The following is a 17,422-nucleotide window of genomic DNA, read 5'->3' as shown; positions in this document are numbered from 1 at the left end:
TCTGCTCTTAATTCTTTCAGTAACGTTGGACCAATACATTTCCCATCTCCAGGTTTTTGCTTTATAAAATGAAAGAGTTGAATTGGAGATCTTTAAAGATCCTGTCTAGCTCTCGTCTTCATGTATTTCCGAGTGCTATAAGACAGATATAATGTACTATAGAATTTCATAGGAAGGGAAATTCATTTCCCATTGAGGAATTCCAAGAATACTTTATGGAAGAGATAGCATTTAAGCTGGGCCTTGAAGTATGAACAGAATTTTCACTAGTGGAAAGAGAAGGAGGAATAGAAAAAAGATGTTCCATATGGAGAAAATAGCATAAGCAAGAACAAGATGAAGAATACCTGCCATATCTAGGAATTACAAGGAATATTGTTTAGCTGAGATATATAGTAGAAAGAGTCAGAGACTGGAAAGTATATTGAACCAGAGCATCAAGACCTTGACTAAATTGCTGAGTTGGAGAGCCATGGAGACCAAAGGCAACATTGGTTCAGAATCGGTAAAAAACTTTTTTTTAAGAAGAATGATGTATGATTATGAACAGTAATATCTCACAAAGAGAGACAGTATAGCAGTTGATACAATACTAGACTTAGTATTGTAGGGAAGTACATTCAAATCCTACCTCTCACATTTATTAGTTGTGTGATCATAGGCACATCATCTAATTTCTCTGAGACTGTTTCCTCATCTGTAATATGAAGATAATAAAACCAATAATACTTACCTCACAGAGATACTGCGAAACTCAAATCTGATAAGATATGCATGTAACATGCTTTGTAAATTTTAATACATTATGTAAATATGATAATTATTATTATTGATTGATGACCTAAGATTTTAGAAAACGTACATTAAAGTACATTAAAGATGCTGAGTAAGATAATGACATGATCTAATGGTGAATTAACTTGGGGGTCCTATCCACTTATTTTCAGAATTAAATTAAATCAGTACACACTGATACTTGGTGACTTCAACACAAATGTGAGGAAAAGTGAATGCAGCAAAAAATATGTGGAAAAACATGATTCAAGAAGGAACAAAAGGAGCCGGACAGAAACCACATACTTTTATATTATGAATACTTTTTTCCAAGAAAAAAAAATCAGTAAACACTACAAATAGTGAGTCCCAATTAACATCTCTCTTTGTGTTATTTATCCCTACTTTTTTTTTCTCTCTCTCTCTCTGTCTTTCTCTCTCTTTTTTTTCCTCTCTCTCTCACACATACATGCATATCAATATTTTAACAGGCAGAAAAGACTCATTCTTCATATGGGATTTATCCCTGAATCAGCTGTCTTTTTATAGTCAGATCACTGACTTGTCACAATGAGAAAAAGAAAGAGACAGAGAGCAAGGTGGGGGGAAGGGTAGAGAGAAAGAGAAAGAAGAAAGAGAAAAGAGAATGGCATCTAATTGAAGCAATTCAATCCTGAATCATTTCCACAAATAACTGGTCATAAATAATGGGAGATAGGCAATAGAAATAACATCGGCATTGATTATAATAATACTCTATAGAACCCATGTAAATTAATAGCCACAACAAGAAGATCAGTAAGTATCTGAGTTCATAAATACTTGACTTTCTTACTTCCAATAGTGGAAAAATATGGTGGTCAAAAGCAATATGGTTTTAAAATATAAACTTATTTGTAAAATCTTACAAAGAAAGATAAAGAATTATTATGTGTATCATCAAGCAGAAAGAATCAGTAAAGAAAACTTGGCAAGTAATTCAGTTAAGCAAAATCATTTCAAGGACAAGAACCAAAATGCAAAGAGAACAATAAATAGAAGAAAAATGTGACAGATTTATAGAAAGTGTAATTTTTTTTTTTTTTTAACCATAAAGATAATGGATCCAAAGTACCTGGATTCTAACATTCCCTATTCCCAGCTATCTTCTCAATGTTTTAGTGACAGCTTAGCCTCTCATTCCAGAAATTATCTTCTGGAGGTTCCTCCATGCCCTTTCACCTTAAGAATTTCTGACATGGGACCCCACTCTACTGACTGGTGACTATCTTACCTGGATCACTATTTCAAACAGATTCCAGCTGCGCTTTATATCATTTCCTATTGTTCAGTCTTCACAGTCTTAACACCAGCCACTCCTCAGTTTTGGAAACATAATAAAATCAACTATGCCATTTTCTCTTAGAAGAGATATGTCTATCTAAGCCAGGGGTAGGGAATTTTTTTTCTATGAAGAGCCATTTGGATATGTATAACATCATTCACAGGACATACAAAATTATCAGCTTACAGAACTCAAGCAGTGGGAGGTTGCTATACCTAGCTTTCAGCTTATCATCTCCTGTTGATTATGCAAAGGATTTCATGGCCTTATATGCCAGGCCTTTCTGGAGGTTCCCCCCAGTCTCCTGGTCTAAGTCTTTAGGACTCCATTTACCATTTCTATAATATTCAGAACCAAAAGGTCCCCTTCCTGGCCATCATGACTAGGCTCTTATATGTTGTTTCTCCCTATTAGAATGTAAGTTCCTTGAAGGCAGGGATGGCCTTTCCTTTTGTATTTGTATCCCCAGTGCTTGGCACATAGTAATGCTTTTTCATTCATTCATAACATCATAGTTCCATCTGTGCATATAGGGGACATAGATATGGTATTAAAGAGAACATTTGATTGGAAACTAGTATGGTAGAAACTAAGCATTGACCCACACCTAACTCCTTATATCAAGATAAGGTCGAAATGGTTTCATGATTCAAACATAAAGAGTGATACTATAAGCTAATCAGAAGTACAAAGGATAGTCTACCTCTCAGATCTGTGGAGAAAGAAGGAATTTGTGGCCAAAGAAGAACTAGAGTACATTATGGAATGCAAAATGGATAATTTTGATTATATTAAGTCAAAAAATTTTTGTACAAACAAAACCATTGCAGATAAGATTAGAAGGGAAACAGTAAACTGGGGGGGAAACTTGACATCCCAGTGTTCTGATAAAGGCCTCATTCTAAAACATAGAGAATTAACATAAATTTATAAGAATACAAGCCATTCTCCAATTGATAAATGGTCAAAAGATATGAACAGACAATTTTCAGATGAAGAAATTAAAACCATTTCTAATCATGTAAAAAAATTCTCTAAATCACTATTGATCAGAGAAATGTAAATTAAACCAACTCTGAGGTACTACTACATAGTTCTCAGATTGGCTAAGATGACCAGAAAAGATAATGATGAACATTGGCGGGAATGTGGGAAAACTGGGACACTGATACAGTTTGGTGGAATTATGAACTGATTTCAACCATTCTGGAGAGCAATAGGGAACTATGCCCAAAGGACAATAAAACTCTGCATACCCTTTGATCTACTGAACCTGTTTCCCAAAAAGATAATAAAAAATGGGGAAAGGATCCACATGTACAAAAATATTTGTAGCATCCCTTTTTATAGTGGCAAGGAACTGGAAACTGAGTAGATGTCTATCAGCAGGAGAAGCTCTGAATAAGTTATAATATATGAATGGAATATTATGGAATATTATTGTTCTATAAGAAACGAACAGCAGGATCATTTCAGAAAGGCCTGGAGGGACTTACATGAAAAGTGAGTAGAACCAGGAGAACAATGTACACAGCAACAGCAAGATTATATGATGATTAATTCTGATAGGTATGGCTCTTTTCATTTGAAAAGCAGCTAGATTGAATCAAATGGATAGATAGGAGATCCATGCTGCAGCTAACACAATTGTGAAAGCATTAGGGATCAAGGTACAGAGCATCTAAAGAAAAGGAAGAAGACAAAATTGGGAGTTATCTTAGACCTTATTGATATCTTCCCTAACCCCCCAAAAAAGATTGTGACACAACATTAACAATTACTGGTCTATATATCTACTTTGCCATCTATGCAAACTATTTAAGAAAATGATTTATATATAAATCAAAGACATCTTTAATGAAGACATTAATAGGAAACAAGCAGGATTCTTCGACCGGTATTCAACAATGGACCGCAAGAGTCCACTGTTCTTGTTTGCTAATTGTCAAAATGTATTTTATTTTGAAGAATAAAACACTATCTTAAAAGCTCTTTTCCAACAACGTGTCTTTCAATCATACATCAAAGTCATTCAAAAAATTTAATGAGTTACAACAGCAGAAATAACCCTTTTTGATGCCCCTCTAATCACCAACATCAGGTAAGGCATAAAAAAGAGAAATGTTTGTTTACCCAAGAAGTTCACCATTGTGATGGAGATGCTCCAGTATGAAGTCCAAGCTGAAGTTTTTGTTCTTAGTTACTTCAATGAGGTCCATAGATGCTCTTATTAGCAAATGTTATTTCATCATGCCATAAAATAATGCAGACTCCTAAAAAATATAGTCATAACACTCAAAATAGTTTATCTTGACCATCCATGCAGGAAAGACCAAGAAAGAAGAAAGGAGGAAAGAAGTGGATGATGAATTACTATTGCCCAGATTTATTTATTTATTTAGTTATTTATTTTATCATAACTTTTTATTGACAGAACCCATGCCAGGGTAATTTTTTTACAACATTATCCCTTGCACTCACTCCTGTCTTGATTTTTCCCCTCTCTCCCTCCATCCCTTCCCCCAGATGGCAAGCAGTCCTATATATGTTGAATATGTCTCAATATATCCTAGATACAATATATGTGTGCAGAACCAAACAGTTCTCTTGTTGCACAGGGAGAATTGGATTCAGAAGGTAAAAATAACCCGGGAAGAAAAACAAAAATGCAAGCAGTTTACATTCATTTCCCAGTGTTCTTTCTTTGGGTGTAGCTGCTTCTGTCCATCACTGATCAATTGAAACTGAATTAGGTCTCTTTGTCAAAGAAATCCACTTCCATCAGAATACATCCTCATACAGTAACATTGTTGAGGTATATAATGATCTTCTGGTTCTGCTCATTTCACTTAGCATCAGTTCATGTAAGTCTCTCCAGGCCTCTCTGAAATCATCCTTCTGGTCATTTCTTACAGATATTGCCCAGATTTTGACAGGCATTTAGATGTGTCATTTAGAGAGCTTATTTTCTAAATTTGTGTCTAACTACTATTGTCCATATATGGAAGACAGCTAACTAGTGCAGTGGATAGAGCACTAGGCCTGGAGTCAGGAGAGACTCATTTTCCTGAGTTCAAATCACACATTTACTAGCTGTGGGATCCTGGGGAAGTCACTTAACCTTGTTTGCCTCAGTTTCCTCATCTGTAAAATGAGCTGATGTAGGAATGGCAAACTACTCCAATATCTTTGCCAAGAAAACCCCAAATGGGGTCAGGAAGAGTCAGATACAAATGAACAACAAAATGTATATCTGAGGCAAATAATTCATATGGACACAGACTCAATACAAATGGGCAATGAGATGTGAGAAGAGTAGTGTGGATTATCTTCATGAAGTTACAAATCTTTAATTATCCTAAATATTCCCTGGAAACAATGGCCCATCTTTTTAATACTAACTTTTTATTTTCATTGCTTCATGGTAGCAAAAACTGGAATATAAAAAGTTCCAAATAAAAAAATTATATGACATAGAGGGCAAGGTAGAAGTGAACAGTGGATGTGAGCAGATTGCAAAACAAGCAATGAGGAGTTCAGAATAACAAAAGTAAAATATATCAAGGAAATGTTTGATAGAAAAAAAAAAAGATGGGCTAGTTATTTAATAAGTTTGAGGGATAACAAGGACACATGAAAAGCCACGAATTGATACAAATTGAAGTAAACAGAACTAGGAAAGCAAAATATAAAATGAATGCAACCAATATTAGGTAGAAAGTTGGGTCTTTGACTAGATTGATTATATTTACTCAAGTAATCACAAAAAAGTAATCAAAAACAGGAAATTAAAGGGTAAATAATTAGGTGTTAATATGTTAATAAAATGCTAGTACTTTTCTACGCCTTTTCAAAGAGAGTGAAACTTTCTCTGACAGACTCACAGAGGAAGCTATCATTGACTAATACATTAGCCATGCCCTTGATCACCTTTACAATGCTAGTTTACTAATCTCTGTAGTCTTTTGAGACTAGAAGCATTTCAAGGAGTAGAACTTTTACCAAAAAAAGAAGAAATAGGGATTCAAGAAAAAATTAGTCCTGGCAGTGGATGTGAGCTAAGGAGGGAAGTAGACCCTGAGAGTCCAACTGTGCAACAGCAAGAAATGCTATTCCCAGAGGGAAGCAGTGTGACTACAAAGAGAATAAATATTGAAATCATGAATTTGCCTTGACCACACTACTATTGACTTTGTTCCTATTTTTTCCATGAATGCTATATGTATTTGAAGGAATTCTTTCCATAGTTTAATAAGGGGAATATTTTTTAGCCACTATCTTTACTGTAACTTCTTTGAGCTAAGGCTGAGTTAAGGGGGAAAAAATAGGAAAATTAAAAAGAAATCTTCTAAGCTCAAAACTTTCATCTTATAGAAATTATACCAAATATTTATTATTATTGTCATCAGAAACATAATAAAACTTTTTAAAATTTATTAATTTTTTTTTTGGCTGAGGCAATTGGGGTTAAGTGACTTGCCCAGGATCACACAGCTAGGAAATGTTAAGTCTCCGAGGCCACATTTGAACTCAAGTCCTGCTGACTTCAGAGCTAGTGCTCTATCTACTGAATCACCTAACTACCCCTAAATTTATTAAATTTTTAAATAAAACATTTTTAAGTTTATAATGCTCCAAACTGATAATCTCCAAAAAAAAGTCTGAACCAATCTTCCCCAAGTCATTTTTCCCTAGTTCCCTCAGGATGTAGGGGAGAGAGCTACATGGAGAGTAGGAACAATCTCACTAGTCAATTCCACCTTCTACAAATTCCCAAGTTTCTCAGTTGCTAAAACAGAAAGAAGCCCAGAAACCCAAACCTTCCTGCTGCTAGCTCCACCCCCTACATTACTGATCTGGATTGGTTCCCCTAATCCAGCCCCTTTCTCAGTCTTCCAACTCATTGGGACATCCCACTGCCTTTCAATATGAGCTCTCTGGGGAGACACCTGAGAAGAGATAGGAGACACAACTGGGGAGGTATTTATAGGTAGGAGGAAGTGGAGTAGTAGGGGGCCTAAACAGACATAAAACCAACCTTATACAAAGAATTACTTTCTCCAAAAAAGGATCCAGGAGAATTGCTTTTTTACATAGAGGATGAGAACTAAATAATCCCCCATTTTTATTTCACCAAAGAGAATCACCCTTGAAATGAGAGTAGAGAGGGCGTCCCCTTAGTACCCAGAGCTTGAAAACAATATGCCCATTTCCTCCCACAGGACACCAAGATGCCACCAAAAATCAAAGGAAAGATATCAAAAGCTGGGGGACAGAAAAAGAAAAAGAAGAGTCAAGGTGAGTCAGGTGGATAGACGTTGGTGGGAATAATATCAGTATTTTTGAAGGTAATCACCTTCACATGAAAAGCTGGGACTTTCTTGGCTTTATCTACCTAATTTTAATTTAATCTTAGAATCCTGTTCCTCTTCACCATGGCAGAATTCAGTCTGAGCCTATTCTTCCTCCTAATCTTTGGTTCTTCTTTTAATCCAAGGGTATCCAAAGAACAGGATTAAGGGATGGGGAGGGATGTATTTGTATCTCCAGTGGAAGATCCATCCTCCATTTATTCCTGTTTTCAGGGACCAAGATTCTGTATAAAAACAAAATTCAGGCTCCCCTGGAATCACCAGAGAGCCAGAATTTCTTCTAGATCAGCCTAGCCTCTTTGTGACCTCCTCAATTTTTGTAATTGTCATTATCTTCCATTAGCTCCAGAGAGAGTCCACAATCAGCACCTTTGGTTTAATTCCAAGTAGGTCCCCAAACATGGGGGTTGAGAGTGGAAGAGAAAGAGAAGGAAGCGATAAGAGTTTAGGCTCTTTATCTGGTTTCCATGAAACTGTACCCACTTACTGTTTTGTAATATAGAAGTCAAAGACTAGGAGTCTGAAGACCTAGGTTTTTGTGTGAATTATGTAATCTTAGGCAAATTCACTTCATCTCATCATCATAAAATTAGGGAGTTGGATAAGTATTAAAATCCTTTTAGCTCTACATCTTTGATCCTATGGTTCCTCCTTGCCAAGGACAGATGCTGAAGCTGAGACCAAGCACAGAAGAACAGCCCTGGAGCTGGACATCCTCCATGACTTTCTGGGTAAGGGGACAATAGAGGAAATACCCCCAGGAGATTGTTCTATTCCCCTTTACTACTTGGTACCTATTCCAAATTAGTCCCTAACTAGATCCTAGCTAAATAGGTAATTCAGGAAGATTGTTTATGTGGGAAGTCTAAGTAATGAAGATCAGAATTATAATTAATTATATTCCTTACAGAGATATGAAGATGCCATTTTCCATGGAACAGTGTAGAGAAGGAATTTATTTCAGAAGACTGCCTAGTAGATTCTTGTAATGTTCTCTGGTTTGGTTTTCTTGGGGTCTTCGGGAGCAGCCTTCATTTCAGTTCAGTAATCATCCCACAGGGGTTAAAGTCCAAATCCTTTATTGTCTCTTTCCAAGTCTTGTCTCCTTTCCTGGGACCTGGTTAGCTTTCTTAGAGGTCTATCTCTCTCCTTGGTCCTGAGAGCTTGAGCTCCCACCTGTCTTCTCTGCCCTCTGAATCTCTCCAAATGAATCCTGACTGAGGCTCCTAGCTTATATTTTCTGCACTAAGTATAAACCAATCATTATATCCCTAGGAAACCATTATTTGCTCTAAGATTCAATCAATCATACTGAACTTAGAGAACATCATGCTAAATTAGATAACCATTGTCTCATCAATTCCACTTAGTGCCTTGTTTCAAGTTCAGAGTTCTGACCTATAACAGATTCTAGGGTGGGAGAAGTAGAAATAACTCTAAAACATTGGACAAATACAAGTTTAAAGTCTCAAGGAGTAGGAAGGAGAGGACTCCAACTGTGCGGTGGTATTACATGGCTGAGGACGTCACTGGTGGCACCCCTAGCTCTTCGACGGGATGAGACTCGCCAGGCTATAGCTGGCAAAGAACGACTTCGAGAGAGGCTACAGGAGTTGGAAGCTGAAGTGAAAGAGGTTCGGAGTGACAGAGAGGCTGTGTATGCAGGTGAGAGGAAGGATCTCAGATTGCAGGATGACATCACAAATTCTGGCATTGGGCTTTCTCCACTCAACATAAATTGGATAAGGCTCTTGTGGCCTCTTAGAAAGAGATTTCCCAATGTTCATGACCCTTCCATCCCACAGTGATTATAGCACTGGAATGGGACAGGATTGCCTTTGTGTAATAAATTTCCACCTTTTTGATGGCTTTACAAGCAGAATTTTCTATATCCATTATCACTAAGCAAAGTCAACTTCTTATACTATCATCTTCCATATGGAGTTTCATATTCATTTCTGGGTACCACACATTAAGAAGGATGAAAGTTAGAAAGTATCCAGAGGAGCACAACTAGAATGCAGAAGGACCACTAGATCATGATCTGATGATCAGATGAAGGAACTGGGAATTTTTAGCCTAAAAAACACTTATAGGGGAAATGAACCATTTTTAAAAATTATTTGAAGAATTGTCCTATGAAAAAGGGATTAAATTTGTTCTTAGCTACAGAGTATAAAACTAAAAACAATGGGTAGAAGCTTGAGAGGAGCAAATTTAAGTGTGATAGGAAAAAACTTCATAAAATTTAGATCTATACAAAAGACGACTCTAAAAATCTTCAAGCAAAAACTAGGCGACAACTTGATGTGTTGTAGGAAGGGCTCTTGTTCTGGTAAGGATTGGACTAGATGGCTAATGATGTCTCTTCCAATTCTAATTCTATGATCTTCCTTACTGGGCCCACTCCTCCTCCCATCCCATACCCCAAGAGATGAGTCTGCAGTACCAAGCCCTGAAGGAAGAGACTGAGACACAAAGCCATCGGCTGGAAGAGGAAGTAAAGATCCTTCGGAAAGAACTAGGTATGAATATCCATCTCCTAGATGGGTAAGTGACCAGTCTGTGTTCTAAGAAGGGGCTTTAAAGCAGGGCTAGAATGGGACCAATGAGCTGAGGTGGACAGGAACAAAGGGATGAGCCTGCACACTTTTAGGTGGGATATCTGGCCAGTGGCATTCTGTTTCTTGGAAAAGTGCAAATGGGACAGATTTTCCCACAGACCCCAGAACAGCCCCTATCCACCTGGACTTCACACTGCTCATTAATCCTCTTCTGGCTCCTCAGAGACGTGCCAAAGAGAGGCAAAAACTGCTAAGGAAGAGGCGGAACAGGCACTAGCAGAGCGAGACAAGACCCTTGCTCAGCTTCAGGCCTATGTGACAGACATGGAGGCTAAGTATGAAGAAATTCTACATGTAAGTATCATCCAGTAGGCATTGTTCTTGAGCCTAACTCTCCTGGGCTTTGGGACCCCCTTCCCTAGACTCACAAATCAGTTCCTAACTAGCCCTTCAGATCTTCTTGGAGAAGATAAAACTTGACTTGGAGATGGGCTGCAAGGAAGAGGCATTTCCACAGGGATCGGGGCCCCCATCTCTCTCAGTAACTTATAGTGGCAAAGCTGATTTAACCTCCGGGCACTAAGGCCCTTAAGGAAACAATGGGAGGAGCAGCTAGATGGTGCAGTGGATAGAGCACCAGCCCTGAAGTCAGGAGGACCCGAGTTCAATCTGATCTCAGACATTTAACACATCCTGGCTGTATGATCCTGGGCAAGTCATTTAACCCCAATTGCCTCAGGAAAAAAAAAATAAAAGAAAAAAGAAAACAGTGGGAGGGAAGATGAAATTACAAAACTGTTTGGGGCATCATTCACTCATTCTCTTCTGTGGGGCTGAAACCCAGTAAAAGATAATCCTCTTTACAGCGCAGCCTGGATCGGCTTTTGGCCAAACTGACAACAGCCAAGCTTGAGTGGGACGCTACTGCCCTGAGGCTCCATGACAAGCACAAAGAACAGCTTCTGCAATTTGGGCTCAACCCCCTGGACCTCTGAAACTGGGGACCCATGGACTCAAGGGCCTTGTAGGCTCCCAGCAATAAAGGTTTTGTGCTATAGCACTGAGCAAGAGGGACCCTTTCTCCATCTGAGAATCTTCTCTAGGTGAACCTGGCATGGGGGGAAGCTCTGTTGTGAGAAAGTATATTGGGTTGGAGGCAGAAACACCTAATTAACACTTTATCTACTGAGTTATAGGGAAAGAAATGCTGGCAAACTCGATCCACACATAGAAATAGTGTCCACACTCTTTCCTCCCAGGACTCAAGGACTCTTGGTCATTGTGTCAGAGGCACAAATTCAGCCTCAGACATTTACTAGTTACATGGTCCTGGACAAGTCACTCAACCCCTACCACAGTTTCCTCAACTACAATACAGAAATAATAGCACCCACCTCTAAGGATTGTTGTAAGGATCAAATGAAATAATGTATGTAAAGGTTTTAGCACAGAGCCTAGCACACAGTAAGGCTATATAAATATTTATTCCCTTCTCCCTTTTCCATATCCCTTCCTGCACTCCAGAACAACATAGGCAGCCAGACTTGTGGGAAAGGGTACCTTCAACAGATTCAGAATCACTTTAGTCAGGTACTTGTTACCCTGGAATCCCAGTGTCTCTTTCTTTACCCATAGATCATGAAGGAAGGAAGGAAACAAGCATTTATTAAGTATTTAGTAAATATTTCATTTGATCCTTACAACAATCTTTGAAGATAGGTGCTATTCCAATTTTACAGTTGAGGAAACTGAGGCAAACAAAGGTTAAGTCACTTGCCTAGTATTATCCAGATAGTGTCTGAGGCCAGATTTAAACTCAGGCCTTGTTGGGCCCAGATCTGGAGCTCTGTGAATTGATATCATGAAAAGTGAATTATCACAGAAGGAATTATGATACTGGTCTCCAGCTTTAATTGAATATTCAGCATCATCACACATCAATGGAGAGCACTGACCTTCAGATACAACCCAGGAAATCCTAGTCTTTACAATCCCTACTCTCCCACTCTCCCTTTTTCTTAAGGGGTCCCTGGCCCTCTTATATACCAAACTCCTGCATGTGTCTCCTGGCTGGGAATGTGGATAGGATATTTTTGACCACAGAGCAAACCCAGTGCATTTAGGCAAAGCTATTTCCTTCTACCCTCTCCCAAGGAGTGAAACCCCGTGTAGTCCTGTGGGGACATCCCAGCTCTCCAGAGTCTCCCAGGAATTTCCATCCACTTCTGAAACAAGTAGACAAAGCCACATCAGACAGATCCACACCAGATAGAGTGTTCTATAGCCTCTCAGAGGGAAGAGTCCAGTCCTAGGTTTGGAAATAAAAGAAGATAATGATTGAGGACCTAGGATCCAATGGCCATTTGCTTTCCCCCACACCTCTCAGGCAGGAATCTCCATGAAGAGGGTATAATCTCTATTCTGCACTTCCGTTCCCCAGCCTTGGTGCCCGCTCTTCTGCCCATGTGTTTAACACTGGGAGCTCTGTGCTGTAGTCCCTTCTCTCTTTACCCTCCCCAGTTTCACGTCCTTTCTCTCCACACCTCTAAATTCCCACCTGGCTCCAAAGAGCTGCAGGCCTCAATGCTTCGTCTTCCCTGGGTCGCCAGTCTCAGGTGAAGGGGTGGCTTAGCATCAGGCAGCTGCCGCACCACCTCAAGAACATTTTCCCTCCTCACGGATATCCCATTCACCTCCAGGATGACATCCCCCATGTGAAGCCCTGCCTGGGAAGCTGAGCCCCCTGGGGTCACCTGGGAACAAAAGCCACCAGCCCAGTCAGATACAGCACAAAGGTGGGAGGGCACAAGAAGAATGAGCATCCCTCAGGGGTAACATGGAAGACTGGTTATGGGGGCTGGGTGCTCCATGGCTCTGGAAAAACTGAGGAGGAGACGCCTTTAGAAATAGGAGTTAAAATCAAGGGATCCAAGGTACATACCTGGGAAATGGTGATTTCAGGCTTGTCAGCCCCGCAACTGAGTCGGAAACCATAGCCACCATTAGCTCCTGGTCTCAGAAGGCACTGACGGAAGCTGGGGAGAGCAGGAGGAACAAGAGAGGTAGGAACTGCAGGTGATGAGGCCAGATTGGTTGTCCAGGATGCTTGTTCCTCTGCTTGGGATGATGAAGGGAGCTTCTGGGGGGAAGCTGGACCATCTGCTTGCAGACCAGCCTCCTCCAAGAATAGGAGAGGAGACAGGCGCACCTAAACAGAGAGAGAGCAGCCCTCTGGTTCCGTTGTCCAGGTTCCTTTTAGCTCCCTCCCCCAGGTGCTAGGTCGTACCATGCTGAAGAAGCTGTCGGCATCTGGGTCCACAACAATTAGGGAGAGATGACAGCCCTGGGCCCGGATCCTGGTCACAGCCTCCTCGTGGCCCAGTCCCTCCACACTCTCCCCTGCCACAGCAACCAGTCTGTCCCCAGCCCGCATCCCAGCTTGATCTGCTGGCAGCCCGGGGTCCACCTCCCACAGAAACTGCCCTGGGATACAGACATGCTCATTGCTCCTTCTCTCAGTACAGGGCTACAGACGCGGGCAGCTCGGGGAAGGTAGACATTGACCTGTCGCTTGAATGGACAATCTCCTGAGTCGTGTGGGGAGGGCATATGTGCCAATACACACATGGGGAACACAAGGTTATGGGACCTTCAGTTCAAATGGGGACATGTAATACCAGGGGATGGGAAAGGGGGGAAACGGCTCCCTCCGCGTGCCTGGGGGAGATAGATAGGCACTGCCTTTTGAGCGTGCTATCCCCTGCTCTCCACCCCCCACCACTCTCCTTCTGTGCTTCCCCACTCACCAAGCTGCCCACTGGGGCCCTTCTCCTCTCGAAGCAAGAACCCAAAGCCCTGGGGCCCTTTCTCCAGATGCAGCTGGCGTGGCCGGGCAGGCAGCGCCCAGCCCTCAGCCAATGGGGCAGCCAGAGGCAAGCCTAGCTGCCGACACTGCTCTTCCACTTCTGGCCCTGCCACCAGGAGGGTCACCTGCTCCCCGCTCTGCCGAAGCTGTGGGAGCCCCCAGACCAGACATAAACTTCCAGCAGTCAGAGAGCAGCTGCTGCCCAGAATCCTCCCAAACAGGAAAAAGGGCATTGAGGGGGCTTGGGTCCCCGTGCAACCCTGGCACAGTGAAAGGCTAGGAACAGAAGGGATGTAGAAGGGACACAGAAGCTTTAAAAGGAGGGGTCATGGTTCAGCTTAGGATCATGGATCTAGGTTAGAAAGCACTTCAGAGACCCCCTTTTTACAGAGGAGGAAATAGAGGCCCAGGGGAATTGTGACTTTTCTAAAGTCACAGAGGGGATATACACCAGAAGCGGGATCTGAACCCCTGACTTCAGAGCTCGTGTGCTTCCGCTGACAACATCCAAAGCACATCCTCCATCATGGAGGTGAGATTGGTTTGTGGCGAGTATGGGTGAGAGAAAGAGATCCTCCCCTTGCCTCCCACCTCCCCATCTATGGACGTGCTGCTGAAGGGAGGAGACATGATGTCCAGATGGGAAGTGAAGAAGGTAGGGGAAGAAGCTCTGTACCTTTCTGCTGAGCTGACTAGGAGAGAAACCCTCCACACCGATGCCATTGACTTCCAGCAACCGAGCCCCCTGGGGCACCCCTGCCCGCTCTGCTGCTCCTCCACAGCTCGGCATCAGCCAGAAACAGCCCCTCTTTCCTGGGAGCAGAGAACAAGGCTCAGGCTGCCGCCTGCCCAGAACAGTCCGTGACTAGCTGCTTCCCCCCATTGAAATAAGAACCAGTGCCCACCGTGGGAGAAACTAAAGCCAAAGCCACCCTCATCTTTCACCACGTGGCACAGCCGGGGTCGGACACTGGCATCTAGGACGGGGCAGAGATGGGCACCACTGGCCTGATGAGCACGAGCAACCTCCTCCACATTTCCTGCCAACACCGTCAGCAGCACGCGGGGACCACTAGCCCGGATTCGCTGTACCACCTGGGCAAGGAGGGAGCTCCTGAAGGAACCACCCAGGACATCCACATCTGGACCCATTCCCACCTAAATAGCCTCCCTTTTCCCCTCAAAGTACCACTTCTCCCTAGGCCTTTTCCAAACTCCTCTCTTCCCCGGGTCACTTCTGGGCTAGAAAGAGAACTCGGGGTCTGATGATGGTACCCTCCCATGAGTCGCCGACCAGCCCTCTATGGCCCTGCGGGGACTTCTCTCCTTGGCACTCCCCCCCAGACAACCTTACCCCGTGGTAGTCCTCATGCTCCACAGTGTCTCCATTGACCCCCAGGATCTGGTCTCCGTCCTGAAGTCCTTGGCACTGGGCAGAAGTGCCCGGCTCCACCCTTCGGACTATGTGCCCATTTCGGTTCAGCTCCTTATGCAGGTAGAAGCCAAATTTCCCCCCCTCCTGCTTGCTCAGCACACAGAAGCGGGGGCGCTGAGGGCCCCAGGAGTCTGGCAAGGAAGGAAAGGATGGACTCAAGAGTGGAAGCAAGGGCCATTCTGTCACTCTCCCAGGGTCACTCCCTTCCCCTCCAGGGCACAGTCAGAAATACCAGCAAACAGTGGAGAATAAGGTGACTCTCACCTGTGTGGTAAGAGTGCCTACCACATATAAGGCAGGATTTAGGGGACTCTGATGGCATGGGTTTGGAGGCAAACTGACAAGGCCCCCATAAGTGGCTGGGGTTCTCAGGGTGACGAAAGAGGGTGGTTGCTATGGAGATGGAAGGGTGTAGGGAAAAACTGGGGTACTTTTCATTTGAAGGGAATAGATAAATTTTGGGGTCAGAGAAAATTACCAAAGTGGTCATGGTCATCAGCTAATGAAAGTGTGGGATTATCAATGCCCAGTTTAGGATTAAATGTAAACTTCCTGTAAGGAGAGAGGTGGAAAGAAGGATGGTACCATTCTGGGCACCATGTCCAAGTCAGATTTCACCAGAGGCCCACCCCAAGCTAAAAACATTCTTTTTCTCCTCTTTCCAATTCCACCTCACTCCCACTAAACACAGTAGAAATTATATTTCCTATCTCCTTTTCCTTTCTTCCATCCCCCTTAGTAGAAATATTTCCTACCTCCTTTTCCTTTCTTCCATTCCCTTAATAGAAATATTTTCTATCTCCTTTTCCTTTATTCCATCCCCCTTAGTAGAAATGATGTTTCCTACCTCCTTTTCCTTTCTTCCATCCCCTTAGTAGAAATGATGTTTCCTACCTCCTTTTCCTTTCTTCCATTCCTTTAGTAGAAATATTTCCTACCTTCTTTTCCTTTCTTCTATCCCCTTAGTAGAAACGATATTTCCTAACTCCTTTTCCTTTCTTCCATCCCCCTTAGTAAAAATGATGTTTCCTACCTCCTTTTCCTTTCTTCCATTCCCTTAGTAGAAATATTTCCTATCTCCTTTTCCTTTCTTCCATTCCCTTAGTAGAAATACCTACCTCCTTTTCCTTTCTTCCATTCCCTTAGTAGAAATACCTACCTCCTTTTCCTTTCTTTCATCCCCCTTAATAGAAATGTTTCCTACCTCCTTTTCCTTTCTTCCATCCCCCATAACAGAAGAACAGAACGGGTCTTTCAGACTCACTGAGTTAATATGGCTGTGTCCTGGAGATCTGGAAGGGGAAGAGTACAGTAAGGGCAAGGTACATACTCCTTGACCAATTCTGGATTATACCACCAGAAATATCTCTATCGTTATCTGAACCCCATTCTCATACAGCTTAACCCTTTGCCCCCAAGCTTCTTCTCTAACCTCAGAAGCCCTGGCACAGATACAAATAGAAGTACACCTAGAACGTGAATGGAGCAAATATTTATACTGCCATAATTACTTCTTCCCAGATACCCATACCACTAACTCCAAGATACCAGGTGACTCCCCACTTTGAGCATCCCCCACCAAGGTCCCCTCCTTAGGGGAACTTCTTTATGCTCTACCTGTTGCTGCTTCCATGTCGGAGCCGAGTGCTCAGAATAGGGACAAGGTCCACTACAAGCAGCTGACCCTCCTTTTCCTCCCCCAGTCCCGCCTCCTTCAAGACGCTGCTGTCTGAGGTAATGGTTAACGGAAAGGAACCTTGCCTCCAAGGAAATGAACTTTCTCCCATCTCCCTTCTTAGGCCCCAACTTTCCCTAGAAGATGCCCATCTGCCACTGTTCAACCAACTTCAGGAGTCTCCCTCTGGTCCATTCTGTGTATTTCAAGCCAAGAAGTACAGGTACTATCATTCTGAGCCTAAAGATAAAGTTGAGATGAGCAATCCCGACCCTGAAGCAAACCATGGGCTACTATTTCTGCAAAAGATCCCCCTTAGTCCCCAAAGCATGTTGGCTTCTCTGCTGTGATCAGAGAAGGAAAGAGAGAGATGGGGAAAGTTATACTTCTTGCCCCAAAACTCTGAAGAATGG

The 17,422-nt window shown here is 42.3% G+C and overlaps 2 protein-coding genes across 4 annotated transcripts; one reads left to right on the top strand and one right to left on the bottom strand.

The window, feature by feature from the left end:
• The first annotated feature begins 7,025 nt into the window (after positions 1-7,025).
• On the top strand, positions 7,026-11,190 carry CCDC153 (coiled-coil domain containing 153). 2 transcript variants are annotated; one of them, XM_003764139.4, is made up of 7 exons: positions 7,026-7,088; positions 7,321-7,396; positions 8,136-8,201; positions 9,016-9,135; positions 9,903-9,995; positions 10,258-10,388; positions 10,901-11,190. In XM_003764139.4, the coding sequence occupies exons 2-7, from the start codon at positions 7,330-7,332 to the stop codon at positions 11,027-11,029; spliced, it is 606 nt and encodes a 201-aa protein (XP_003764187.1). In that variant the 5' UTR covers positions 7,026-7,088; positions 7,321-7,329; the 3' UTR covers positions 11,030-11,190. The 2 variants fall into 2 exon arrangements, with proteins under 2 accessions (XP_003764187.1, XP_031815986.1); XM_031960126.1 differs by lacking the exon at positions 7,026-7,088 and having other exon boundaries at positions 7,103-7,396; positions 10,901-11,189.
• A 738-nt stretch (positions 11,191-11,928) lies between these two features.
• PDZD3 (PDZ domain containing 3) lies at positions 11,929-17,364 on the bottom strand. Of its 2 annotated transcripts, none has more exons than XM_031960124.1 (11): positions 16,952-17,364; positions 16,599-16,626; positions 15,813-15,886; positions 15,254-15,465; positions 14,805-14,994; positions 14,576-14,712; positions 13,841-14,045; positions 13,321-13,517; positions 12,976-13,242; positions 12,592-12,787; positions 11,929-12,342 (listed from the first exon to the last, which is right to left on the bottom strand). In XM_031960124.1, exons 1-11 carry the CDS (start codon positions 16,965-16,967, stop codon positions 12,323-12,325), a joined length of 1,542 nt encoding a protein of 513 aa, XP_031815984.1. In that variant the 5' UTR covers positions 16,968-17,364; the 3' UTR covers positions 11,929-12,322. The 2 variants fall into 2 exon arrangements, with proteins under 2 accessions (XP_031815984.1, XP_031815985.1); XM_031960125.1 differs by having other exon boundaries at positions 16,539-16,626; positions 16,952-16,979.
• Between the last annotated feature and the right edge of the window lie 58 nt (positions 17,365-17,422).

This window comes from Sarcophilus harrisii, chromosome 3, assembly GCF_902635505.1.
Source record: "Sarcophilus harrisii chromosome 3, mSarHar1.11, whole genome shotgun sequence".
NCBI lineage: Eukaryota > Metazoa > Chordata > Mammalia > Dasyuromorphia > Dasyuridae > Sarcophilus > Sarcophilus harrisii.
Note: the sequence above shows the minus strand (reverse complement) of the source record. Positions and strands in the feature narration are given on the sequence as shown.

Excerpts from the sequence above, each read along its gene's own strand:
- CCDC153 (XM_003764139.4), top strand. The coding sequence starts at position 7,330 with ATGCCACCAAAAATCAAAGGAAAGATATCAAAAGCTGGGGGACAGAAA. Across the intron at positions 7,397-8,135 it reads AAAGAAAAAGAAGAGTCAAG|ATGCTGAAGCTGAGACCAAG; the intron begins GTGAGTCAGGTG and ends TGCCAAGGACAG. Across the intron at positions 9,996-10,257 it reads GATCCTTCGGAAAGAACTAG|AGACGTGCCAAAGAGAGGCA; the intron begins GTATGAATATCC and ends CTGGCTCCTCAG.
- PDZD3 (XM_031960124.1), bottom strand. Across the intron at positions 15,466-15,812 it reads TGATGACCATGACCACTTTG|ACTCCTGGGGCCCTCAGCGC; the intron begins GTAATTTTCTCT and ends CTTCCTTGCCAG. Across the intron at positions 14,995-15,253 it reads AGCATGAGGACTACCACGGG|GTGGTACAGCGAATCCGGGC; the intron begins GTAAGGTTGTCT and ends CTCCTTGCCCAG.